The 27,979-nt window shown below is 39.9% G+C and overlaps 1 protein-coding gene across 2 annotated transcripts in view; it reads left to right on the plus strand.

Moving 5' to 3' along the window:
* The window catches only part of LOC128624504 (cullin-3-A), a 48,713-nt gene that overhangs the window by 6,608 nt on the left and 14,126 nt on the right, over positions 1–27,979 (plus strand). For both annotated transcript variants that reach the window (XM_053652200.1, XM_053652201.1), the window contains exons 2-8: positions 3,141–3,338; positions 5,507–5,620; positions 17,541–17,701; positions 18,524–18,638; positions 20,190–20,418; positions 20,659–20,804; positions 26,928–27,104. In XM_053652200.1, coding sequence (XP_053508175.1) covers positions 3,141–3,338; positions 5,507–5,620; positions 17,541–17,701; positions 18,524–18,638; positions 20,190–20,418; positions 20,659–20,804; positions 26,928–27,104 — 1,140 coding nt within the window. The remainder of the gene's footprint in view (positions 1–3,140; positions 3,339–5,506; positions 5,621–17,540; positions 17,702–18,523; positions 18,639–20,189; positions 20,419–20,658; positions 20,805–26,927; positions 27,105–27,979) is intronic.

A 27,979-nucleotide genomic window follows, 5' to 3' on the forward strand; every position in this document is an offset into this window, starting at 1 on the left:
AGAGGCGAGGCTTTTTGTTAAAAACTTACGTATGTTAGTACAGGAAGTAAGTCTGGAATCACTAACAACTCGTTTCAGCTGTTCAGAATCGCTTCCTTCTTTTGGGAGTCAATAACCCTGTTTGTCGTGTGCTTTGATTTTTGAAACTTTGCAGCCTTTTTACATTCACAAACTGCTAGATAACACACTACATAATATTAACATTGACTACGATTTTCTAGTAAAATCCACAAACTGAGTGTTAGAAATATAAACTTCAGACTAAAACTTTACACAACTGTTTGTCCAATTATAAAAGAACCCAATACACACACATACACACCAGAATATATATTATTAATTTAGGACTGTAGTTTAATTCAGTGCTTTTTCTGCATCCATAAAAATAATGTATGAATACTTATATATTAGTTTATATTATATAATAGTATTTATGCATTGCTTTTCATGGATGCACAAAAAGCACTGAATTAAACTACAGTACTCATTGAATAATAAAAACTCACTTTCACTGCACCTTGTGGTTTCTGTTACTCGCTGACTTCGGGCATATTTTTAATAATATAAGTCTGTGCTCGTGCATCACTGTCCTGCTTCTGTGCTACACAAACTCCGCTTTATAAAGTTTGATCTTCTCCGCGGTGTGTAATATAAAATGCCCCCCTGCCTTAGAGGACTTGCAGGTTGCACACTTTCTTCTGTTGTCACGTGACGATTTCGCCTCGTCTTATGGTGACTGGGGTCATGTTGGGAATAAAAGGTAGCGTTGACATAAACAGTAAACTGAAGAAAGTCATTATCGGTGACTCTGGGTATTCGGCTAAAGCTAGCAGCGTTGCATTACGTGCGTATGATGTCATGTGCCGTCGACTAGGAAGCGACTTATACTTCCGGTTAGTAAAAACCCGCTTGTGTTCTATTTGAGATGATATTACCTTTCTAAAGTTCATACACTAGACGGTAGAGTACACAGTACATAGTGTAAGTGTATAGTACATCATTTGGGACACAACTTTAGTATTTACTTTCCAAAGCATGTTTTCAGAACAGAAGTAACGTATTTAGTAAACGCACCCCGTGCCGCGCGCAGACCAACTAATCGATAATGAGATTCATTGACAACGATTTTCATAATCGATTGTTATTGATTTTATTGATGAGTTGTTGCTGCTCTAAAAGCAAGTACTACTATATACATGGCCGTCCTGAATTTTATCCAAGGGATTCCCAGAGAGCATCAGTCAAATTCTGCGTGTTACTATATGCAGTGTAATATGGACATGGAACCCTGTGTTTGCTGCTTGTGGGACAGTTAAAGCTGTCAGTAGGTATTGATCTAAACACCTTCACTTAGCTGTAGATATCTGCAGTGACGCTTTCAGACATTTCCAGAATGAAGAAGAGGCTTTATAGGAAAATTAAAGGCTGTTGAATAACAAAAGTCTTAGTGATTTTGATCATGGCTGAACACTAATTTTTCAGCATGGAAGTGTCGAAAGCTCCCTGCATGCCAGCCTCCTGTATTCGGTGTTGAATCTGAAAGCTCGTCTTATCTGGACACAGTGGCAGGCCTTACCTCAGAAACTCGCTGCACACAGGTGCTAAAGACCATGATGCCATTCTCAACTTCTTTACTGATCCCAGAAGAGCTCTAGTTATTCTCACACCTCTTAAGCTGCTCAAATCAACAGATGAGTCAGCACAAGTCTATTGGTCATGATGTGCTCTGTTAGGAGCCAAAATTTCACCGCAGGGTGTGGATGAACTTTCAGAGGTGTGTGTGATCCCTCTAAAACTGCATTATTTTGCATGTGGGAAAGAGCTGACGAAGATGATGTCCTGAGTCGTGTATAGCTCGCAACATGGTTCCTGCATTACTCAGCTTGCATTACTCAGGAGCATGTTCTGTATTAGACAGGAACTTGAACAGAGCCGGTAAGGATCAGTAGACATCGTGACCATCATTTGCTGCAGTGGCATTTTGAGGAGTTCTCGCACAGTTAAACATGGATTTGTCTCAGTTTGAAATCATTTCTACATTGGAAACAATGGATCATATTACATATATAGTGTGCATAAAATTGATTAGTTTCTCATCAAAACACGATTTCATTGCTTATACTACAGGTTTCTTCTGTTTTTGTACATCTATTAAATTGTTTCAGAAATTCAAACAAAATCTAAGATAAAACAAAGGCAACCTGAGTGAACATAAAATACAGTTTTTTAAATGATAATGGTATTTATTGAAGCAAAAAATTATTCAATACCAACTAGGCCTGAGTGAAAATGTATTTGCCCCATAGTTACTAATTCCCCAAATCTATGAAATTGCATCATAATGGGGTTCAGCTGGACTAGACACAACCAGGCCTGATTACTGCAAACCCTGTTCAATCAAATCAACACTTAAATAGAACTTTTTCAACAGCATGAAGTTGGTTAAAAGGTCTTAGCCAGTACACAGTATGGCAAAGTTAAAAGAAATTCCAGAAATGATGAGGAAGAAGGTGATTGAAATACATCAGTCTGGGAAGGGTTACAAAACTATTTCAAAGGCTCTGGAACTCCAAAGAACCACAGTGAGAGCCATGTTTAACGTCCACACTCACCGATACCGCTGTACATAGTCACGTTGGCCGCCCTCACGCCCTCTATTAAAGATACTGTTTAAACAAAATAAGGTACAGGTAAGTTTGGTATGCTGTTGTTATTGTTGTCTCGTTCATATTACAGAAGTGCTATTAAATTAATAATAATAATAAACATTTTTTAAAAATTAATGTCAGTGTTTTCTTATGGTAAAAGAGAACCACAAAAACCCCTCGCCCCAGCAGCTTGTCTTAACATTAGCTGATTAGTTCATTCTGTTTGCTGTTTGTGATGTGTATTTTATTACTCGGTCTCTGTTCTCTGGGTATTTTGTGTGTAATCTGATCTGTTTTGTGGTAATGTTAGCTGGCTGATTTCATTTTTGTTTAAATCTGGACTTCTTTTTAAGGTTGGAACATGATAGCTAACATATGACAAATCCAAGCCAAGTATGTGTGCCTTACTATTACAGTGCAGTACCTGGTATTTTGTATATGTCAAGAAGTATATCATGAATATTGAACGTTATGTTGCCTGTGATATTGCAGATGACTATGGATGAGCGGTATGTGAACAACATCTGGGAACTGTTGAAGAATGCCATCCAAGAGATCCAGAGGAAGAACAACAGTGGGCTAAGCTTTGAGGAGCTGTATAGAAACGCCTACACCATGGTACTGCATAAACACGGCGAGAAGCTCTACACGGGCCTGCGGGAGGTTGTCACAGAGCACCTAATCAATAAAGTAGGTTTCATATAGTGCATGTGGTTACAGCTTTAAAGTGCACCTATTATGAGTTTTCAAATATCACCTTTCCTGTAGTGTGTTATGTAGCTGTTTGTGAATGTAAAAACATCTGCAAAGTTATTGACACCCAAAAGAAGGAAGCGATTCTGAACAGCTGAAACGAGTCGTTAGTGATTCCAGACTTACTTCCTGTACTAACCTACATAGGTTTGTAACAAAAAGCCCCGCTTCTGGTCTTCATCGGCTGCTCGCTGACAGCGGTAGACCAATCACAACAGACTGGGACACCTGACCAATCAGAGCAGAGTATGCTCTCTGAAAGGAGGAGTTTAGAATGAATCCTTTAGAACGGATCATTGAACGAGTCGTTTGTAACACTGGGGGGAAAAACAGATAATGCTGTAGTTTAAATTATGAGCACATTAAAGTGTTTTTTGATCTTGGATGCATGCAAATCTATTGTATGAGACCTTTAAAACAAAATTAGGCACGTTTCAGAACCGTAATAGGTGCGCTTTAATGTGGATGTTGAGCTGTGAAGTTGAGCAGTGCTGCAGAAATATGTCTGATAACATTTAGTAGGACTGGGTAAAAAATATCGGTTCTCCAATTTGAATCGATCTTCAGTTGAATGAAACGATATTGATTGGGGAAATCCCCGACTCGATTCTTAATGCTTTACTTGAGAGGATATGAATATGATCTTTTGTTCGCCTCTCGTCCTGAATGTCGCCATCTTTCATGTTTTGAATTTTGAAAACGGTTTTATTTCTTAAACATGTTTCAAGTTGTTAATGAATTTCACTGTTGCACATTTACAATGTTTTTATTTATTTTACAGTAATGTGCATTGTGCAGTTTGTGCTTACCTCGTGGCAATGATGCACATATTTATCTTAATGAGTCTTTATTGATCACGTATACATTACAGCACAGTGAAATTCTTTTCTTCACAAACCTCAGCATGTCAGGAAGTTGGGGTCAGAGTGCAGGGTCAGCCATGATACAGCGCCCCTGGAGCATAGAGGGTTAAGGACCTTACTCAGGGGCCCAACAGGGGCAGCTTCTCAGTGCTGGGGCTTGAACCCCCGACCTTCCGATCAGTAACCCAGAGCCTTAACCGTCAAGTCATCACTGCCCCCGTGGGTTATGATTTCCTGTTACAATGTTTGTTTATCAAAGTAAAAGTAAAAAGTAATTAAACATAATTGTGTGTGTCCTATTGTTAAAGTAAAAGTGTATTTCAGCAATATAGCTAAGTAGGAGGGTTTCAGTTACCAGCATTTATATTAAAACATGGATTCTGTGTCTGCAAAACTAACATTTAAAATGAAATATTGATAAATAATTGATATTGAATCAAAATCGAATTGAAACCATATAAACAAGAATTGAATCAGATAATTGGTCACAATACCCAGCCCTAATATTTAGGGTTCGATGCAGTTTCTTTTGTGGAATAATTGACTCCAGTCCGTTGAATTATTAGAAAATAATTGATGAGCTTCATAGCATTATCTCTGTGTCTCAGTTCTGAAGGTATCTAGTTTGTGTCATGATGTACAGGAACCAAATTGTTTTGTGTTCGTGGAATGTGTTGTTTTGAGCATTCCTAATCACCATGCCTTTCTCTCTCTCTCTCTCTCTCTCTCTCTCTCTCTAACATTTAAAATTAAATATTGATAATTAATTGATATTGAATTGAAACCATATAAATAACAATCGAATTGAATCGCCGAATTGGTCACAATACCCAGCCCTAATATTTAGGGTTCGATGCAGTTTGTTTTGTGGAGTTGTGGATGATTTTTTGCGAAATTCATCTGGTCAGGGGTTGATGAATGAAAGATCATAAATTGACTAGGTGCTGTCCCATCTCATGTTTTAGTTGCCCACACTTCCAGGTTCTACTCAATAGAAGATGAGAAATGACTAAAGTATTTTATTACTGCAGTACAAACCGTAAGTTGGTAATTTTATTTATCATTATACTGGGTGCCTTATCACCTGAATCAGCTGAACTGTATTGGGGTCTGTTACCACTCGCAGCTCTCTTTCTTCCTGATTATCTCTTTATCTAAACGCTATAGAAACCCGTCACCTGTATATAAATTGTTGCTTTACAAGTTCTTTTTTTCCTTCTTCTTTTTTTGTGACATTTTAAGGTCCGGGAAGACGTACTCAACTCCTTAAACAACAATTTCCTGCAGACCCTAAACCAGGCCTGGAACGATCATCAGACGGCCATGGTCATGATACGAGACATTTTAATGTACATGGTAAGTAGGCTGTTGGGATGTAAAAGAGTAAAAGAGCCGTGCGTTTTTTTCACATACTCATATATATTCAATGCTTATTCTTTATTGTTGTAGGCCTACTGGCAGATTAAGTAATCGACAAGCATGTTATTAACATTAAGAGCAGGCACATTTCAGAGGTGCTTGAAAGTTTGTGAACCCTTTAGAATTGTCTACATATGTGCATAAATATGACTTAACCCTCTTACCCCGTATGGCCGAAAAACCGGCTTGCCCGTCTTTGATCTATTCCCGTAAGGACGATAGACCGGCTTGGTCGTCTATGCCAAATCCCCATAAGGCCGATATAGAGGATTTACAGTGTAAACGTTATCTCTGTAAGGCCGGTGTACCGGCATTACTCTGCTATGATTCCTTACTTATTTAATTATTATTTTTTGACCCGGAAGGTTGATGACGTCACGACGTGATTACGTTATTACGCCGGCATTACGATGAAGCTGATCCAAGCGTGAATATTGGTGTACTAGTAGAAGTGAACTAAAAATGCCAAAGCGATAAGCTAATCGTGTTCCAGCTGAAGTTACAGTGAACACAGGTACATCTAAAACAGTGGAAAAAAAAAAGAAAACGTACACAGTTACACAGGCGAGAGCGAGGATTCTAGAAACCAAAACTCAGAGACGCAATCTCTCCTGATTCAGACCCTGATTCGTCTTCATCTTCAGCATCAACCAGTGCGACTGACACTGCAGGGGTCTGGAGTCATAACCTGACCATCTCTGTGCATTCGTGAAAACACTACCTGCTGGTCTGATTATCACCAGAAACTTGACTTTTGGCGCTAAAATGCATTTATTTATTTATTATTTATAAAGGCATTGACCACGCTGATGCTCGTATGGTACTTCTAAATGAGTATAAGGATTTTAGCGAGCATTTTTTTGTCATTTCCCTAGTTAAGAATTGTGCTCTAAGTTTAGTAAAAACACTGAACTGCTTCATTTTCAAAGTAATATTACACAAATACATTATTATAAGTTGTTTCAAGGCCTAAAAATGTTCAAATTAAAATGTTGATTTTGGCCCAGGAACTCAGGGTTGGCGTGCTGTTTCTCTGGGGAATATAGGGTTATGGGACATAATACTGTGGGAACTTAGGGGTAAGAGGGTTAAACCATCATCAGATTTTCACACAAGTCTTCGAGTAGATAAAGAGAACCCAATTAAACAAATGAGATAAAGATATTATACTTGGTCATTTATTTATTGAGGAAAATGATCCAATATTACATATTTGTGAATGGCAAAAATATGTGAACCTTTGCTTTCAGTATGTGGTGTGACCCCCTCGTGCAGCAATAACTGTAACTAAACATTTGCAGTAACTGTTGATCAGTCCTGCACATCGGCTTGGAGGAATTTTTGTCCGTTCCTCAGTACAGAACAGCTTCAACTCTGGGATGTTGGTGGGTTTCCTCACATGAACTGCTTACTTCAGGTCCTTCCACAACATTTTTATTGGCTTAGGGTCAGGACTGTGACTTGGCCATTCCAAAACATTAATTATCCATTAGTTTCACCTTCAAATTAACTGCTAATCTTAGAGGTTCTCATACTTTTGCCACTCACAGATATGTAATATTTTTGTCGCATTTGTTTAATTGGGTTCTTGTGGTCTATGATTGAGGTCGTGTTTATTCAAGAATATAGAAAATATTAAATTGTTCGCAAGCTTCCGAGCACCAGTGTAGTTTGAATATAGTTCTGTAACCATTTTCTCTTTACAGCAGTGTATTGATGACCCCTCTACTTTGTACAGTGCTGTGAAAAAGTATTTGATTTCTTCTGGTTTTGTGTCTACCACATACTAAATAGTTTTAAATCTTCAAACAAAATACAACATAAAACAAAGGCAAACTGAGTAAACACACAATACAGTTTTACTTTTTTTTTTCTTTTATTGAAGCAAAAAAGCCCCCAAAAACACTAATTGCCCCATAAAATTGAGATCTGGTTGTGCCACCTTTAGCAGCAATAACTGCAACCAAATGCTTCATATAACTGGAGATCAGTCTCTCACTTACTTCTTGCACTAGGACTTACTCCTATGCTTTGGATCATTTAAGACTGCACTTGAGTTTCAACTTATGGACTGAAGACCGGACATTCTCCTTTAGGATTTTCTGGTAGAGAGCAGAATTGATGTTTCCCTCAATTATTGCAATTTGCCCAGGCCCTGAAGCATCAAAGCATCCCCACACCATCACACTTCCACCACCAATCTTGACCATAGTTGTGGTGTTCGAATTTGTGTCCTTGGCTCTTTTGTTACTTCCTCGATGATTAGTTGCTGTGCTCTTGGAGGAATTTTGGGATGTCGGCCAATTCTGGGAAGGTTCACTACTGTGCTGGGTTTTTCCATTTGGAGAGAATGTGGTTCTCACTTTGGTTCTATGGAGCCTTTGAATTAGCTTTGTAACCCTTCCCAGACTGATGTATTTCAATCACCTTCTTCCTCATCATTTCTGGAATTTCTTTCAATTTTGGCAGAGTATGTTACTGGATAAGACCTTTTAACCAACCTCATGCTGTTGAAAAAGATCTATTTAAGTGTTGATTTGATTGAGCCAGGTTTGCAGTAATCAGGCCTGGTTGCGTCTAGTCCAGCTGAACCCTATTATGAATGCAGTTTTCATAGATTTGGGGAATTGGTAACTACAGGGACAAATACATTTTCACACAGGCCAGGTGGTATTGAATAACCTTTTTGCTCCAATAAATAACGTTATCGTTTAAAAACTGTATTTTGTGTTTACTCAGATGCCTTTGTTTTATCTTAGATTTTGTTTTAATTTGTGAAATAATTTACTATGAGATCTACACAAAAACAGAAGAAATCTGGATGGGGCAAATACTTTTTCAAAGCACTGCATATGTAAGTGTATATATGGTATTAGCATCTACCTCTGGTGATCAAAACACAAGTGGACAGCACTAAATGCTTTACTGATTCCAAAAGAAATGTTGGCCACCTTGCTGAGGAGAAAACAAATAAAAAATAGATTTGGTAAAAGTATTTTATATATAAATCTAGGTAATTAAAATAGAAATATTCATTAGAACTGTACAGGAAAAAACCTGCTGATTCAACAGTAAGCAGTATTTGCGTTTTTTTGAGATCCTCTCCCTGCAGAAAGGTACAGTCTGAGAAAATTGCTGCTTTCGACTTTAGAAGTGTGAAGTCGGAGCTCAGAACTGCTCCATGTTGGTGTGTTCGAGCTGCAGAGTGAGGAACAAACACGGATGCCTCCACGTTTATCTAACAACAAACTGACTTTAATCACCGATGCATATTTGCCTCATCAGTGAACTATATAGTCTGTGCTCTAGATTTAACAAGTGAATATGTCTGTATGTTGATTGATTTAAAGCAAATACTTGTATATACAGTGCCCTCCACTAATATTGGCACCCTTGGTAAATATGAAAGCTGTGAAAAATTGTCTTTATTGTTTAACCTTTTGATCTGTTGTTAAAAGAATTCACAAAAATACTCTGCTCTCCTGGATATCAAACAATTGCAAACACAACACGGGTTTATAAAAAAAAAACTTTGTTGAATATGTGTGCCACAATTATTGGCACCCTTTTAGTCAATACTTTGTGCTACCTCCCTTTGCCGAGACAACCGCTCTGAGTCTTCTCCTATAATGCCTGCTGAGGTTGGAGAATACATGTCAAGGGATGAGAGACCATTCCTCCATACAGAATCTCTCCAGATCCTTCACATTTTGAGGTCCACGCTGGTGGACTCTCCTCTTCAGTTCACCCCACAGATTTTCTATGGGTTTCATGTCAGGAGACTGGGATGGTCATGGCAGGATCTTGATTTTGTGGTCAGTAAACCATTTTAGTGTTGATTTTGATGTATGTTTTGGATCATTGTCCTGCTGGAAGATCCAACCATGACCCACTTTAAGCTTTCTGGCAGAGGCAGTCAGGTTTTCATTCAATGTCTGTTGATATTTGATTGAGTCCATGATGCCACGTATCCTAACAAAATGTCCAGGTCCTCTGGCAGAAAAACAGCCCCAAAACATTAAAGAGCCACCACCATATTTAACCGTGGACATGAGGTACTTTTCCATATGGCTACCTCTCTGTGTGCACCAAAACCACCTCTGGTGTTTATTACAAAAAAACACTAATGTGGTTTCATCTGACCATTGAACCCGATCCCATTTGAAGTTCCAGTAGTGTCAGGCAAACTGAAGATGCTTGAGATTGTTTTTGGATGAGAGTAGAGGCTTTTTTTTCATAAAACCCTTCCAAACAATTTGTGGTGATTTAGTGTATATTAGTGGAGGGCACTGTACAATATAACACATTCAAAGGTAAAAAGTGCTACTTTGTTTACTGCTGAGCCACCATGCTGATTTGATGTCACTTGCTGAACTCTAAGTTGAGTAGTTCCTGAGCAGGAATTCTGAGTTAAGGGGATGAACCCCAGAGATTGCTATAAACGCATCAGCTGACAGGACGTAAACAACTGAACAACCAAACTCTCGACGTGTAATGTGTGTAGAGACTCTACTAACCACTAACGTTCAATGTCTAGGCTGTTCCTTAACAACATTTTTTTTTTTTTTTTTGAAGAACCTGGAGTACAAGTGTTATATTAGTTTATACTAGCAGCCTCAACAAAAACTACCTTGTACCTTTTTACATTATGACAATGTTAATGTCAGCTGTCAAATAAAGGAACAGTCCTTTCTTGAGAAAGATAACAAGTGGAAGAGATTAAATGTTGCATATAGGCAGTTTCTGTGTCAAGTACACGTTAGGTCTTGAGTTTAATTTTTCATAACTTTACTTCAGAAACCGTGGCTTGGCCATGACTGAAAGAGCTCAGAAAGGACAGGAACATCTATTTACATTTACTTTAATAATTGGATCTGCAGCAAAAGTAGTAAATGTTTGGAGTGACATGAAGGAGTCAGGACAACATCCGGTCAGTGAAGTTTCAGAAAAGGCAAAAATTCAGAAAAAGGTGGAACATAAGAAGGTGATCAAACTGAATTATTAAGTGAACCACACAAGCTCAATCCTATGTTTACTAAGGGGCAAAAGTTATTTATTTTACTTATTTGTTTTGTCCTTATTGCTTGGTGAACTAATAGGTTTGACAACCAGAAAAAATGTACTCCTTGGTGACTTGCAAAGCAACAGCGTTTCATTTGGAAGGGAGACTATAATACATGACGCACTTCACGGTGGTCTGCTTCACAGTTAAACATATCCAGAGGAAATAAAAACATAATATCCAGACTTGATGAATATCTTTTACATGCAAAGACAGACCACCACATCTCATAGCTCAATGTTCTTTAACAACTTGCAGCTTACGTTTTTGTCATGCGAATATAAACACGATGTGCTGTTTTTAGACGAGAATGGATGTTTTCAATTGGTCTGTATCAGTAATAGTTCACCATACACAACGCGTTACGTTAGCTACCGCTCTTAGCCTAGTCAATTAGGTTTCCAGGCAACCAGAACATGGGACTGGGTTACACACTGGAACTCCAATGAATACTCCAAACTCCAACTCTAATGAATTTATCATTTGTCTATTCCTGATGCCTGCTTAGCAACTCTGAATAAAAGACATCCAGGATGTAATGTGTTTGACCTGGGTGCCCGGGCTAGTAGTTTGCTCGTCCCGGCATGTGCATGCTAAGCAATTGATATGAGTGCCGCTTGTTTTGTCAACAGCACAAGAAGAAGAACGATTAAACTTGCCTCTAGAGGGCGTGAAGATGATCAGAGTGTTTTTTTCTTTCTTTCTCAGAGCAGAGAGTAAGCAGGTGTTGATTTGTCTCCACTATAATGACTTCAACTTAGAACCTAAGATATTCATTAGACTTCTTCTATTACTGAATATTGTAGGGGAAAAATTGCCTCTGATATGCCCTAACCATTTCAGGAACAACCACCTCATACAAGAGTGGTTTCCACGCCATCAGTTTGGTCATGTGAACAACCTGCTCTGCCTTGCCAGTTGTGAGGAATGCTCTGCAGTGAACTATTGAAACGACAAGGCCAGTTCTTGTGCTTTTTGCTATACACTGAAGACATTTGGGTTTAAGATCAAAAGATGAATATGAGATGATGGATCAGAATTTCAACTTTCATTTCCTGATATTTACATTGAGATGTGTTCAACAACGTGGCACCGTTGGTGTTAGCCCACCCAATTTTTAAGTAAGCAAAAGTATAGGAACAGATAGTCTTCAGGTAATATAACATTTAATATTTGGTGGAATATCACTTGCTTGCAATAACTGCATCAAGCTGGTGACCCACTGACATCACCACTGTTCTGTTGTGATGCTTTTCCAGGCTTGTACCACAGCTTCTTTCATTTGTTGTTTGTTTCAAGGGGGTTTCTCCCTTCAGTCTCCTTTTCAGGAGGTGAAATTCTGCTCAATTGGGTTAAAGTTTGGTGATTGAATTGTCCAGTCTAAAACCTTCCACTTTTTCCCCCGATGAAGTCCTGTTGTGTTGGCAGTGTGTTTTGAATCAAGTTCCTCCTAATTAGATTGGATGCATTTCTCTATAAATTGGCAGACAGAATGTTTCTGTAGACTTCTGAATTCATTCTGCTGCTACCATCATGAGTTACATCATCAAATGTAGATTAGTGAGAATGTTCCAGAAGCAGCCATGCAAGTCCAAGCCATGACACCACCTCCACCATGCTTCACAGATGAGCTTGTATGTTTTGGATCATGAGCAGATCCGTTCTTTCTCCACACTTTGGCCTTTTCATCACTTTGGTAGAGGGTAATCTTGGTTCCAGAACTTTTGTGGTTCATCTTTGTATTTCTTTGGGAATTCCAATCTGGCTTTCTGATTCTTACTGCTGAGTGATTTACATTTTGTGGTATAACCTCTAAATTTCTGCTCTTGAAGTCTTCTTTGAATTGTGGACTGTGATCCACCCCTGCTCTGTGGAGGTTGTTGGTGATGTCACTGATTGTTATCTGACTGTTGTTTTTGGGTTTTTCTTCACAGCTCTTGTTTCTTGTCCTTAACTGCTGTTGTTTTCCTTGGCCGTCCAGTCTCATGTCTGGTTGTTAGTACACCAGTGGTTCCGTTCTTTTTCAGGACATTCCACATTGTTGTATCGGCTGTGACCGATGCTTGTGCAATGTCTCCAATTGATTTTTCCCTCTTCCCTCAGCTGCAAAATGACTTTTCTCCCATGGACAGCTCTCTCATCTTGGCCTATCACGATAACTACTTTTTTGTTGGATGATGTACTGTTTCAGAAATAATTGTAATATTATTTATTGTCATTTTAAGACCATTTTATGCCACTGATATAATGATAATGATCATTTTCACGTAAATATTTCAAAAATTCTAATTAATTTTGAATTCTAAAGACATTATTTCAGTTAGAGGAAAATACTATTGAACACTAGGTTTTTAAATCAGCAGTCCACAGGGAGTCCACAACGAATAAATACAAACCAAACAGGGCTTGCGAAGAGCAAACCTGGCTGTTAACAAAATGCCTTATTAATTTATAAACGAAAATCATTAATCTAACTGACTAATATAATCTAACTGAAAATTATAAAAGCAAAAGCCTAACCTAGCCTCTCAGGCCAGTTCCAGTGTTAATTTTCACACTGGTTTTACTCATTGTTTTTTGTCTTCTGATGAATATATCCTTTCAGTTTATTCAGTATTTTATCATCATATTTATTCATTTTAGTCAATTTTACTCTGAGTAAAAAGGAAGTGAATATGAATCAACGGCATCTTAGTTGACGAGAAAATGTAAAAATTAAACCCAATATTCACACATTTTCTATATTAACTTCAACATGTATTAAAAAAAAACAAAGCGTGAAAACTCCGTTGTGAAAACCTGATCTTCTGAAAGAATATTACAATGAGTACACTATTGTAATACAGCATTGTGAATTCTTTATGCTTTAGTTCATCAAGGTTACCTACCCGTCATACCTAGCACCTTACTTAAGTTCAATTTCACTTGTGCATTCGTGTCATTTAGTGCAGAAGTGAGTTGTAATATTGGGTGTATGTTTTGTGTAAATGTCTGATTAATCTCGTATGTGTATAAGATGTGTTTGTGTGAGTTAATTTACCTGCTAGTAAAGCGCTACAGTTTACCGCTATTCATTCACTGTTCAGCTTCAGCTCACGCAGCTCAATCCCCGACATTATTGACTATGACTGGATTATTTCAAACACTCAAACTATTCTTTCTAGATTTTTCTTCTTCACAAAATATGGTTAGTGCATCGTTAATAGCTTCGAGTAATTTTTTAACAGTATTCTTTAATTCAAATCGGTGCTAGTATAGCCCACTAGAAAATGTATATAAATAAATATTTTAAACTGAATTTAAAACAATATAGATTAATTAAAAATATTAGATTACTTAAAAATAAAACAGAATGTAAACCACTATACTTTCAAATACGTTATTTGAACCAGTTAAAATGTTTCATGTAGATAATTTTGACGAATTAACACACTATTCTACATGTAGATCCCGCCTTGATTGACAGGGGGAGAGTTTTTTTTTTTACTGCGCAGACGGCACACACAGCCAAAGTGAGGAGAGAAAGTAGACAGAAAAAAGAGAGAGAGAGAAAAAACCTAAGTTATAATTATATATTATAAATAACCGTTTGAAAGAGTGAACCCGAAGGTCGAAACAGTACTACTGCCAGTTGGAGTGCTGAGGAACTTCAGTTTGCAGTTTTATCCAACGTGAAACTTGGTGAGTTTAGTTTAGTTAGTTAAGTGCGGAGTGCTATGCTAAGCTAATACAGCTATGACGCAGCATGTTGCATTACTTGGTTATTTTCTTCTCTTTCATTTAGCCATGTAAATAATGTGTCAATTCGAATTTCATTCCAAAAGTGTTTTGAGTCACATTACTTCTGAGTTATTAAATTGTTAAATTGCATTGTATAAATGTGAGTTATATTCAGTTATGTCAAGTGTTAGTTGTTAACGCGTGTTTCAATGCACATAGCTGTTACTCCATTTTGTTTGAGTTAAATTTTGTTTTGAGTAAAAATCAGACAGACGTAAAATACAAAAAGTATTTTAAATTATAAGTTACAACCGAGTCATTTTTTTCAACAGAATGCTTTAATTCAAATCGGTTCTAGTGCTTGCTACACATCTTAAATGCAAATGCACAGGTGTTCGATTGTGCATTTTTATCTTAAATTCGACAAATATGACAGCACTAGAACAGCTGAGAGGACCGAAGGAGCGCGAACGGCTGAAATGTTGGTGGCATTCATTCTTATGTAAACAAACACGCATTGGGCGATATCGAGGTCATTCCATATATCGTACGATAAGCTGATAATCTAATTATCGTGACGGGCCTACTCTGGTCATCATGTTGGTTTTTACTTTTTCACAACAAATGCCGTCTTCACAGACGAAAACCAGGGCACAAAACAAGAGTAAACATTCAGCGCTATTAATTGTTTAAATGATCAGTCTAACAGGGCACACCTGGACAACAAAGTCCAGAGGAAAGCCTTCCCAGAAGAGTAGAGTGGAGACCAACTCCATATTAAATCCCTTTGTTTTTGAATGGGATTTTCAGTAAGCACATATGGGTGTGATGGTCAGGTGTCCACATACTTATAGGCATGTAGTTGTTTTGTTTTTATGCTGTGCCGCCTCCCCAAGTTGAAAGCTTAAATAAGTAACCAAGACTGAAAGATCTGAGTGATAAACGTCAGCTCTGTAGGCTACCGTTCATCTGCACTGAGCATGAGCAATAACGGCCTCAAGGCCATTCGCAGTCTGTCGCCAGGCAACGTTGGGCTACTTTTCAGGAAGAGTGAAGGAAAAACAAGTTCTTAGTTAGAACACTAGGTGTTGCTGTCACCTAATGCCAGACAGATCTGTGTTTAATCTCCTTCCATTTAGCCACTTCATAATGTTATTGATTTTAAATTCTACAGGCCTGCGTTAATGTTTTGAAGCTTTTGAGTATGCACCCAAAGAAAAAAAAGCGAATGTCAGATTTAATGGAATCTGGCTGAGTTCAGAAGAAAGCATGTCTGTTTATTTTGCCGGGAATCAGTTTGTGGAACGAAGATGTAAAACTCGTGTAATTGCCACAGCACTGTTCTGACATACAGCAGAAAGTGTTTTTATTCATATGTTTGTTTGTTTTTACTCCTATGCCAGTCATCCATCAGCCTGGGTGGAGATATTAAAAGAGAGGTCAGAGTGGAGTGTGTGTGGAAATATAATAATAATAATAATAAGAAGAAGAAGAACGCTAATGCTGGAAATTTTTGATGTCATGTCAGCTAGTTTTGTTAGATTGTGTGTCATTAGTGTACACATTGATATAAAGTGTGATGGCGTTGCAAAGCATATACCAATAATTGCCTGGATGTCTGATCTGATGCTTATAAAGGCTCTGTTTCTGGTTGCGCTAACAAAGAACTATCTCCACCCCCCACCCCGCCCACCACCCCCACACTTGTTTTCCATGACCAGGCCAGTGGTGATTTGGTTTACAGGTTATGAAGCACTACAGAGAGTGGCAGAGACGGGACGTTTGAGTCTGTGTGCACCTGCTTTATTGTGCATGGCCTTTCTCAAATTTACTCTGGCATCTGTTTATAAACAAGGCAAGAATGGATGAAATGTTGCCAACAGTTCAGCAGGCCAGCCACAGAGTCTTAAATGGTGGAATACATCAGCCAGTTTTGCTTATATGCCTTATTATTATTTATTATTATTATTTATTTGACATGGGGAAAAAAAAACAAACAGCAGAGAGCTTTACAGCACAGATGAGTGTCACACCACAGTACTAGCTGTCACGCGAGGAAACACCCATTTCAAGTACATCTGTCTAAGAAACCTTCATTTTCAGGCAGCACTACATTATGATCTTTTAAATAGATCTTCCTTTTTCTCACCATCAAGTTGCACAGCTTTCTCACCCCATAAAAAAGGGTAAAAAGCAATGTACAGTTAAGATATCTAATTAATTATATTTAAGATATCTAATTAATTATGCATGGTGGCGTAGTGGTTAGCATGTTTGCCTCACACCTCCAGAGTTGAGGGTTTGATTCCTGCCTCCGCCTGGTTTGCACGCTCTCCCCGTGCTTCGCGGGTTTCCTCCAAGTACTCTGGTTTCCTCCCCCAGTCCAAAGACATGCGTTGCAGGCTGATTGGCATCCTTAAATTGTCCGTAATGTGTGAATGGGTCTGTGTATAATTGTGTCCTGCGATGTCTTGGCACCCCATCCACGGTGTCCCCCACCTTGTTGATCGAGTCCCCTGGGATAGTCTCCCCGCGACCCTGTGTAAGATAAGCAGTACAGAAAATGGATAGAGAGACATGTTTGTTTGTTTGTTTTGTTTGTTTGCTGCAAAACATTTTTAAAAAATTTAGCAATTATTTTACGTTATTGCCCAGCCCTAGTTCTTATTCACAAGCAATCGGACAATTGAATGTAAAGAAACCAGACTGGAAAATATCCAGCAAAAACGATTTGTCGGATCACAAGCGGAGGTTCTGTTGTTAAGCATTTTCAGTGTTTTTGTGAGAGACCGTGTGAGGACCTGAGAAATAAATGGCATTCCCAAGCTCTTCCCAAGAGTGAAGAAATGCCAGGACTGTTTCCGTGTGTAGTAGCTTTCACACGCTGCTTGGTTGTGAGCATCATTCAAAAATAAAATAATTAAAAAAGCAGCACAGTATACTTGTGAGTATTCTCTAGTGTATCCGCTGCACATTTCACGCGTTACATGTTTTTACTGTCAGCTTGTCCAAGCAAATCACTGTGATGTCACTAAATGTAACTAAAATGTTCCCTTTGTCTGTTTGGATCTCCAGGACCGTGTGTATGTGCAGCAGAACAACGTAGAGAACGTCTATAACTTGGGCCTGATCATCTTCCGAGACCAAGTAGTTCGGTACGGCTGCATCAGAGACCACCTCCGCCAGACGCTGCTGGACATGATCGCCCGGGAACGGAAGGGCGAGGTGGTAGACAGGTGCGCGCTTTACCTCCTGTTTGTTTGATAAATATTTAAATACATATGGTGTTTTATCTGGTATTATCTTCATTTTGTAAGATCTGATCACGGAGTTGCATATTTAACCCTCCTATTATGTTATGGGTCAATTTGACCCATTTCCACATTTGCGATGTCTGAAATACCAGTTAATCTCTCTCGCTCTCTCTTTGAAATTGTTTGGCTTTCCTCATTTAGGGTCAAAAACTTATATGCAAATATTTCTTCTTATGGCTTGTCTCAAACAAATAATTAGAATATTAACCAAACTAATACTAAGCCCATCACGTATATATTGAATGGCGTTGTTGATGTCTGGTGCAGTCAGTGCAAGAGTATTTCAGGCAGATTGAGCTCTGATTTTAGAGCACACGATCCCATCACTTCCTGCTAACAGATCACACTGTCTGGTTTCTGTCTGGTATTTCAGAAACAGTCTTCAGAAGACTGGTGTCAGAGAGACGCATGTTTGCTGGCCCTGCTTCTTATTAAAAGCTCACAGAATACAATGGCAAGATTGAGAAAAATAAAGTGCAGTGGCCCATTGGTGTTAAGAAAATTAACAAATGAACTGTATGTTAGTGTTGATTAGATTGTAATTATATCCCCCACTGGAGAGAATACAGGCTATAAAGTGATTATTTGTAAGTATTTGATGTAAATGAATTTCCATAATAATGATATTGTTTGACCCAGTTGTGTTGTTTCCAGAAAATGGACTGATTCTGTGCTGTAGTTAGGGTGATGTCATTAGGTATCATTTTATGTTTATTATTGCCCATTTCACTTTCTCTCTCATAGAGGAGCAATTAGAAATGCGTGCCAGATGCTTATGATATTGGGCTTGGAGGGACGGTCAGTGTATGAGGAAGACTTTGAAGCTCCTTTCTTAGAAATGTCTGCAGAGTTCTTCCAGGTTGGTGACAATAACAGACAATAACTGCTCTATTCAGTCTCGCTGTAATAACAGTGTAATAGCTGTAATAACGCATGCTTTATAAATGTTTTTCTAAACAAGTGCATGACTTGTCAGTTACGAGGTGTGACTAACTGAGCAGTCACTCTAATTATCAACAGATAATAATACAGCATGTTTAATGCCTCATCCTAACTGCACTGCTACCACTGAGACTGGTGGGAGAGGCTTTATTTACATAAAGATCATTTGAAACACCTGAGAATTTACATGCTTGAAACATTTGTTTCCCTAAACAGCAGCTCATCTGTGTCTCTCAGTCCATCCATCCTTCCATCATCCACCCATCCATCCATCCACCCATCCATCCATCGTCCATCCACCCATCCAAACACCCATCCATCTACCCAGCTATCCATCATCCATCCACCCATCCACCCACCCATCCATCCATCATCCATCTACCCATCATCCACCCAAACACCCATTCATCCACCATCATCCACCCATCATCCACGCATCATCCATCCATCATCCACCCATCCACCCACCCACCCAAACATCCACCCATCATCCACCAAAACAACTATCCATCCACCCACCCATCGTCCACCCAAACACCCATCCATCCACCCAAACATCCAGCCACCCACCCAAACATCCACCCATCATCCACCCAAACATCCACCCATCATCCATCCATCCGTCATCCGTCCATCCATCATCCATCTATCTACCCATCATCCATCCATCCATCCATCTACCCATCCATCCATCTATCCATCACCCATCCATCCATCCATCCATCCATCCATTCATCCATCATCCACCCAAACACCCATCCATCCACCCATCATCCATCCATCATCCACCCACTCACCCAAACATCCACCCAAATTCCCATCCATCCACCCATCGTCCACCCAAACACCCATCATCCACCCAAACATCCAGCCACCCACCCAAACATCCACCCATCATCCACCCAAACACCCATCCATCCATCCAACCATCCGTCATCCGTCCATCCATCTACCCATCCATCCATCTACCCATCACCCATCCATCCATCATCCATCCATCATCCATCCATCCAACACCCATCCATCCACCCACCCATCATCCACCCAAACACCCATCCATCCACCCATCATCCATCCATCATCCACCCATCCACGCAACCATCCATCCATCATCCACCCATTCACCCACTCACCCAAACACCTATCCATCTACCTATCATCCACCCAAACATCCACCCAAACATCCACCCAAACATCCACCCAAACATCCACCCATCATCCATCCACCCATCCGTCCGTCCATCCTTCCATCCATCCACCCACCCTTCCATCCATCTACTCATCCTTCCATCCATCCATCCATCCATTCATCCACCCACCCATCCATCCATCCATTTATTTTATCTGTGCATGTGTTTGTCTGTGTGTTTATTTCCTATTCTGGGAAGTACACCGGAGACCAAAGACTTGTACCTAGTGTCTCTCTTTAATATCGCACTGTGTTCAGGATGTTCTGTTGTGTGTGCAGATGGAGAGTCAGAAGTTCCTGGCAGAGAACAGCGCCAGCGTGTACATAAAGAAAGTAGAGGCACGGATAAACGAAGAGATAGAGCGAGTGATGCACTGTCTGGACAAGTCGACAGAGGAGCCAATAGTCAAGGTAGTGGAGCGGGAGCTCATCTCCAAGCACATGAAGACCATCGTGGAGATGGAGAACTCTGGCCTGGTCCACATGCTTAAACACGGAAAGACGGAGGGTGAGGGGAGCATTGTGCTATTCCTGTATTCCTAATAATGACTGACTATATTTAATCAATATTCAAAATAATGACTGGGGTGTTCAAAAACGTTCAACCAGCTAACTAACTTCCACTAGCTTCCAGTCTTGTCAGTCATGCTAGCATTTTGTGGATACTGTGATGCTAAATAGTGATGGATTCGTTGCTTGATTACATTTTCTTTCTCTCTCTCTCTCTCTTTCTTTCTCACACACACAGATCTGGCCTGTATGTATAAGCTATTCAGCAGGGTGCCAAACGGGCTGAAAACAATGTGTGAGTGTATGAGTCTATATCTGAGAGAACAGGGGAAAGCTCTGGTGTCCGAGGAGGGAGAGGGCAAGAACCCTGTCGACTACATACAGGCAAGAAATTCCTAAACCTGCTACTGCGCTGATTGAGAGATTGTTAAAATTGAGAGAAAAATCAGTATTGTCATTTTTAATAGGGAAAGAAAGTATTTTTTCTTGAGTAAATTCAACTCACCAGTTACAGGCGGTTAACAGCCATGGTCACTTACCCTGTTAATGGATCACGCCCCATCTTATTTTCCCACATTTGTAGCAAATGGGTGATTGAACACAGACAAAGATTCCAGTTTCCCTGTACTGAAAGATTTATGGACAAGTGGTTGTCCTGAAAATCTAAGGGTACTTGGCGTCAATTTAATGTCAGGGACACACTGGATGATTTTTTTTGTATCTTAACAGCTTTTATAATCCTCCAAACACACACATTAAATGAATTTGCCAGGCCGCGAAACCACATAACTGTCAATAACAATTTCACAGACATGAGAGCTCACAGACACTTCAGAAGATAGTATCACTCACACTTCGTTTTGCTTATTAGCCGCATATCATATCATTTCTCTCTCTCTCTCTCTCTCTCTCTCTCTCTCTCTCTCTTCTGCTCTCTCTATCTCTCTTTCTCTCCCCCACCTTGTGCTCTCTCACTCTCTCTCCCTCTCTCTCTCTCTCTCTCGTGTTCTCTTGTGTTCTCTCTCTCACTTTCTCCCTCCCTCTCTCTCGTGCTCTCTCTGTCTCTCTCTCTCCCCCTCTCTCTCGTGCGCTCTCTCTGTCTCTCTCTCAACAAGCGACAAGCCTCAAATCGGGCCATGCACCCCCCGATTGTTGGGGAGGGTGCAAATCGGGCTTAAAATCTTAGTCTGTAGTCAGCCTAAGAAATGCATACACACCGATCAGTCATAACATTAAAACCACCTGCCTAATATTGTGTAGGTCCCCCTTGTGCCACCGAAACAGCTCTGACCCGTCGATGACTCCATAAGATCTCTGAAGGTGTGCTGTGGTATCTGGCACCAACAAGTTAGCAGCAGATGTTTTAAGTCCTGTAAGCTGCGAGGCCGGGCCTCCATGGATTGGACCATCATGTCCCACAGATGCTCGATCGGTTTGAGATCTGGGGAATTTGGAGGCCAAGTCAGCACTTTGAACTCTTTGTCATGTTCCTTAAACCATTCCTGAACAGTTTTTGCAATGTGGCAGGAAGTATTATCCTGCTGAAAGAGGTCACTGCCATTAGGGAATACTGTTCATATGAAAGTGTGTACTTGGTCTGCAACAGTGTTTAGGTAGGTGGTACGTGTCAAAGTAATGTTCACATGAATGTCAGGACTCAAGGTTTCCCAGCAGAACATTGCCCAGAGCATCACACTCCCATAGTGCATCCTGATGCCACCCAGACATACACACGATGTAAAAGAAAACGTGATTCATCAGACCTTCCTTGGACCACTTTTGATAGGTACTAACCACTGCATACCGGGAACATCCCACAAGACCTGCTGTTTTGGAGATGCTCTGACCCTGTCATCAAGCCATCACAATTTTGCCCTTGTCAAAGTCTCTCAGATTCTTTCGCTTGCCCATTTTTCCTGCTTCCAACACATCAACTTCAAGAACTGACTGTTCACTTGCTGCCTAATATCTCCCACCCCGTGACAGGTGCCACTGTACCCAGATAATCAGGTGTTATTCACTTCACCTGTCAGTTGTTTTAATGTTATTGTTGATCAGTGTATACTTTCATAAATTGTCTATTCATTCATTCATCTTAATTAGGCCGTTATCGTGGTTAGGGTCACCACGGATGCAGAGCCTATGCTGGAAACAGTGGGCAGGAATGCCAGGCCATTGTATGCATTCACACACTCATTCAAACCTATGGGCAGTCTAGTGGCATGCTTTTGGGAAGTGGGAAGAAACCATAGAACCCGGAGGAAACCCACACAGCCATGGGGTGAACGTGCACAGAAACTCCACACAGACAGCAATGCATTACCAGCGTAGTCACATGGATGGATTTTTCAGAACAACAACGCAGTAGCATATGTTTATCAGCAAACACACCAACAGTGTCCCTTGTGTTCACAACCTCGCATACCTTCTTCTGTCTTCTGTCCTTCTCCATCTGTTGCAGCTCCTCATCAGTATATTCAGGTTCATTTTAGATTTGCCTTTGGGTTTTCATTGTAAGTATGCTTCACTTCAGCAGGTTTTATTTTATTTTATTTAAGCACAGGAGATGTCAGTTCTTGTCTCTGGTCATTTCTCAAAGAATTTAGGGTAAAGAAAAAAGTTGGCCTATTTTTTAATGATTGTTCGAGTCCAGGGATTACGATCAGCTTTTGTTTTGTAAGTCAGATCTGGGTATTTCATAACTACCTATCTCTTATCAGTATTATATAAACTGAGCTGGACAAAGGAATGTATTTAATGTAACCTATTTCAAACAATATCAACTATGCTTAAAAAAATGCACCATTAACAGTACTAACAAAGTAGCATTAAATTATTTATACCAACCATTGAGAGCCATTTTTGTGTGTGCAGTACAGAGTGACGTTTTCATTAAACGTAAATCAGGTCTACATGTGCTTCATTTGCATTGAACACACTGCTCAGATACCATGCGGCTTATAGGGAATTAGTCTCATCCACTAACAGCAGTGCCATACTCCATCCATCCATACATCTTCTATACCGCTTATCCTTTTCAGGGTCACGGGGAACCTGGAGCCTATCCCAGGGAGCATCGGGCACAAGGCAGGGTACACTGGACAGTGTGCCAATCGATCGCAGGGGCAGTGCCATACTGTACAATGTTAATAGGTTACTCAGCTGGACCAATGAAATTTAGAATAAAACCATGTCATGGCAAATGTGTAATTATGTGCTGGGAAACGAAAAATAATTTTTCCTTCATGCCTGTACAACGTGAGATGCCTCTTACCCCAACTGATTTGTTTCAGTGTTTGAACTTTGAAAGGTGAGCAACAAACAGTATCAATTAAGTTTTATTAATCTTACAAGGTGTAAAATCTCTCTCTTGCTCTCTCTCTCATTTTACTCCGTTGTTATGTTGCAGGTGGTGCAGTTTTGTTTCATTTGTATTGTAATTTGATCTAATCTGATGTGTTTGACGTGTCCGTGTGGTTGGGGTTAGTAGGCGTTGGTGATCCTTCAGGGTTAAAGCTTCGGACCAGCTGAGAGAGGAGGGTGTTTGCTTTGATCAGCTCTTGGTATTGCAGGACTTTGTAATGATATGATTGGGGGCTCACTGAGTCTGAGGCCCTGCTTACCCTAGCGCGTTTTCGTTTTAAAATGAAACCGATCCTCGTCCACACTGGCGTTTCTGCTGTGTTTCAGAAACGATCTCCGTCCACACGACATGACCGAAAACGCATGTCACATGACCATTCATGGACACTGGGCATGCGCATACAAGTGTAAACAGGAAGTTGGTTACTAGTCCAAACCGGCGTTTCATGTAGGGCTTACACCGCTTGATATGAGATTATTTCTGTCCTGCTTCTATTTTGTTGTTTTTCTGATGATGTTTGGTCAGTTGTCTGTTTTTATTTATTTTTTTTATCCAAAGCGTTAATCCTTTTTTGTTGTGCTAGGAAATATTTGATGTAGTTTCCTGTTGTTTCTCTGGTTTCTGTCTCTCTCTTTCTCTCAGTGTTAGGATCCACTCCAGTGTGCAGAAAGTTCTTCACTGCTGTTTTCCTTCAGTTTTCTTTGTTCTTCAAAACTGGTTTAGCCACATGTCTTTGCTATTTATAGTCAATTTGTGTTCACCATGGAATTTTGGACAAATTTTGTGTTTTTTTCCTGAGGTTTATCTCATTTTAAATGCAAAAAAACCTCAAGAGGGTTCAACAGCTCATGTTGTACATGACCTCTCTTTCTCTCTCACTCTCCCTCTCTCTCAGTGAGGTGTCATTCATTTTGAACGCGCATGCGCTGTAACATCCCCATAGGCTCTGCACAGGAAACAGAAATGATTAGTTCACCTCTCGAGTCTTCAGGTTCGAGTCATTCGATCTTCAGGTGACCGCCACATAGGTAATGCACCATGCAGTACCGGAAACGGGATGAACGAACGACTCGAACCTGAAGACTCGAGTCGAGACATGGACTAATCATTTCTGTTTCCGGGGAACAAAAAAGATTTTAACAAGATTCAAAGATCCGAGTCAGTAAAATGATCCGAACTTTCCATCACTACTCTCTCCATTAAAAACCTCAAGCTTTGTGCTGTGAAGCAATTTTGCATACAGCCGACTAACCATGTCGAGGTACCATAAGGAAATGTTTAACTTAGCTAGTGCCGTTAAGTTAACTCGCATCGTTGTGAAGATGTTATGAAAATAAACTAATAAACGTTTTGGCACACACTAGCTTAAGCGAGTTTACCTTCAATCCACTTTAATGGGATTGGGGCGAGGTAATTACGCAGTGTGTTTCGTCCTCATTGTACAATTCTCATGCAGGTTTGGACTTATACACTCATGTCTTTGTGGAATGTGTTGTGGAAATTAGACAACACTCGCAGACTCGTCCTTTGGAGGTAAAAAGGTTTATTACAGAAAGATGGTTAATACAGGATAGAATAAAGCAGGATAGAATAATGAGAGCGCTCTGAAGCCCTTGTACTAAACCACTGCTATATATATGAAACGCAGAGCATGACATAATTCTGTGTACCGATAAGAAGCAGTTTGATGCAGTTCAAACAGGCTTTGTTTTAGGATCTTGGACAGACGAACCTTGAACAGAAGAACATGTTTGTGTCTCTAAGCAGATAAACATTCTGTACTGATCTCAGTGACATGACATGGCCTTCTTAGGCGTTATCCTCTGATGAACATGAACAAGAACAAACTTTTTACAAAGTAAAAATGAGTAATTTCCCTCACAAATGCGACTGTCAGTGTTGTGTTTTTCTTAGACAAGAAGCACAAAAGGTTAACTCAGAGACTAGCCAACAACTGATGCACAACCTATTCACTTTGTACAATTTGGCACTGATTTTGGTGGATTAAACATTATATATATATATATGTGTGTGTGTGTATGTGTGTGTGTATGTATGTGTATATATATATATATATATATACACACACACACACACACACACACATATGCAAGGAGAATATTAGATTAACTCTGCAAGCTTTGGTATTTGCTTACTGCATTCTCTGGTAAATTAGCACTGTGTGCAGTAATCTGGGTCTTTTAAAGTGGTCTTGCACAATCAAAATTCTATTCTCAGTACTATACTGTGGTAAATGTTTCTACTCATTAACTTTCAATGCTTTTGATGACACATTTACATAGGCCAATAGTACACTGACATTGCGCTTGGCTGAACTGAATTAGGAATGCTAATTTGTTGTTGCTAATTTGTTTCAAATGGACAAAAAGCACACAGTGCCCTGCACGGCAAATGCAAAGCTAAAAAAGAAGTTATTTTATTATCACAGCTTGTGGAAAAGATGAGTGATGTTGGGGTATATTTTTGCGGCTGTGCTGCTGAGAACAGAGAGCAAACAGACAGCAGTATGAAGAAAGATACCAAAACAGGCAAACCCACAAGCATTACCACCTCTACACCTCAACACTGGGCAGGTCAGACGGTTATGAGGTGTGGAGCTTTATTTCAAATTCACAGCAATAAAGTTTAGAGTGATGTATAGGTTTATGGATTTTTGATTATGAAAAGAAATGGCCTTTTAAGCATTCCCTATATTGATGTAAACATTCATATATCTATGTAAACTTTCTTCTGCCTCGTTAAAAAAAAAAGGCATGATATTATTGGATATCCAAGCTGAAAAGGTTCCTTACCCCAGCCTACTCTCTTCCATGCAGTTATAACATAAATTTCCCAATGATTTACATTTATTTGTTTGACTTTTATCCAAAGCAGCCAAAAGTAATGTGTAATCCAAGAATAGAGCTGGCCTGTTGAGGGCCTTGACCATGCTTAATAGCAGTTGCTGACATTATTATTCACAAGTATTGAAGTTTAATACTTCAACAAATGCTAGTGTAACCTAAATGTCTTCAATTGTACAACATGGAACAAATGAGAAAAAAGACCAGAAGTATGACATTAGATGTACACAAACGGATATAAATGTTGTGGATAAATGTCACTGTGTCTGTGTTGCACAGGGCCTGTTGGACTTGAAGACACGCTTTGACCGTTTCCTGCAGGAATCGTTCGGTAACGACCGGCTCTTTAAACAGACCATCGCTGGAGACTTTGAGTACTTTCTGAACCTCAACTCCCGATCACCCGAGTACCTCTCACTCTTCATTGATGACAAGCTGAAGAAAGGAGTGAAAGGGGTACGTTGATCACAATTCCATATTGTTTTTTGTTCTATACTTCTGTTCCATTTATTGTAGGACTGTTTATGAACATTTATTATGTTGCATGGGTTAGTCTTTGTGTGCTTGATTGCTTGATGGTGTTCAGTTCAGATTATGTGTGTGTCAGTCCAGTCTTGTATTGAAGTATTAAGGAGTCTGATGGCTTGGGGGAAGAAGCTGTTACACGGTCTGGCCGTGAGGGCCCAAATGCATCGGTACCTTTTTCCAGACAGCAGGAGGGTGAAGAGTGTGAGAGAGGTGTGTGGGGTCATCCACAATGCTGGTGGCTTTGTGGATGCAGCATGGGGTGTAAATGTCTATGATGGAGGGAAGAGAGACCCCAATTATCTTCTCAGCTGCCCTCACTGACCTCTGCAGGGTCTTGCAATCCGATTCGGAGCTGCTCAGGATACTCTCAATAGTTGTGGAATGTTGTGAGAATGAGAGGTGGGAGATGGGCTTTTATTCAGCCTTCTCAGAATGTAGAGGCACTGTTGGGCTTTATTGGCTATGGAGCTGGTGTTGAGGGACCAGGTGAGGTTCTCCGTCAGATGAACACCAAGGAATTTCATGCTCTTGACGATCTCCAAGGAGGAGCCGTCTATGTTAAGTGAAGAGTGGTCGCTCTGTGCTCTGCTGAAGTCAACAACCATCTCTTTCGTTTTGTCCACGTTCAGAGACAGGTTTGGGTCCTTTAGTCCCAGTGAAAGGAAGTTAATAATGCTACAACATACAAAGACATTTCTAAGCACACAGTTGTATAGACTTTGTGGCAGTAGTTTGGGGGAAGACTCAGATATTTACAGTTACATTTATATAGCACTTTTCTAGACACTCAGAGTGCTTTACAT

This window comes from Ictalurus furcatus, chromosome 20 (genome assembly GCF_023375685.1).
Source record: "Ictalurus furcatus strain D&B chromosome 20, Billie_1.0, whole genome shotgun sequence".
Lineage (NCBI taxonomy): Eukaryota > Metazoa > Chordata > Actinopteri > Siluriformes > Ictaluridae > Ictalurus > Ictalurus furcatus.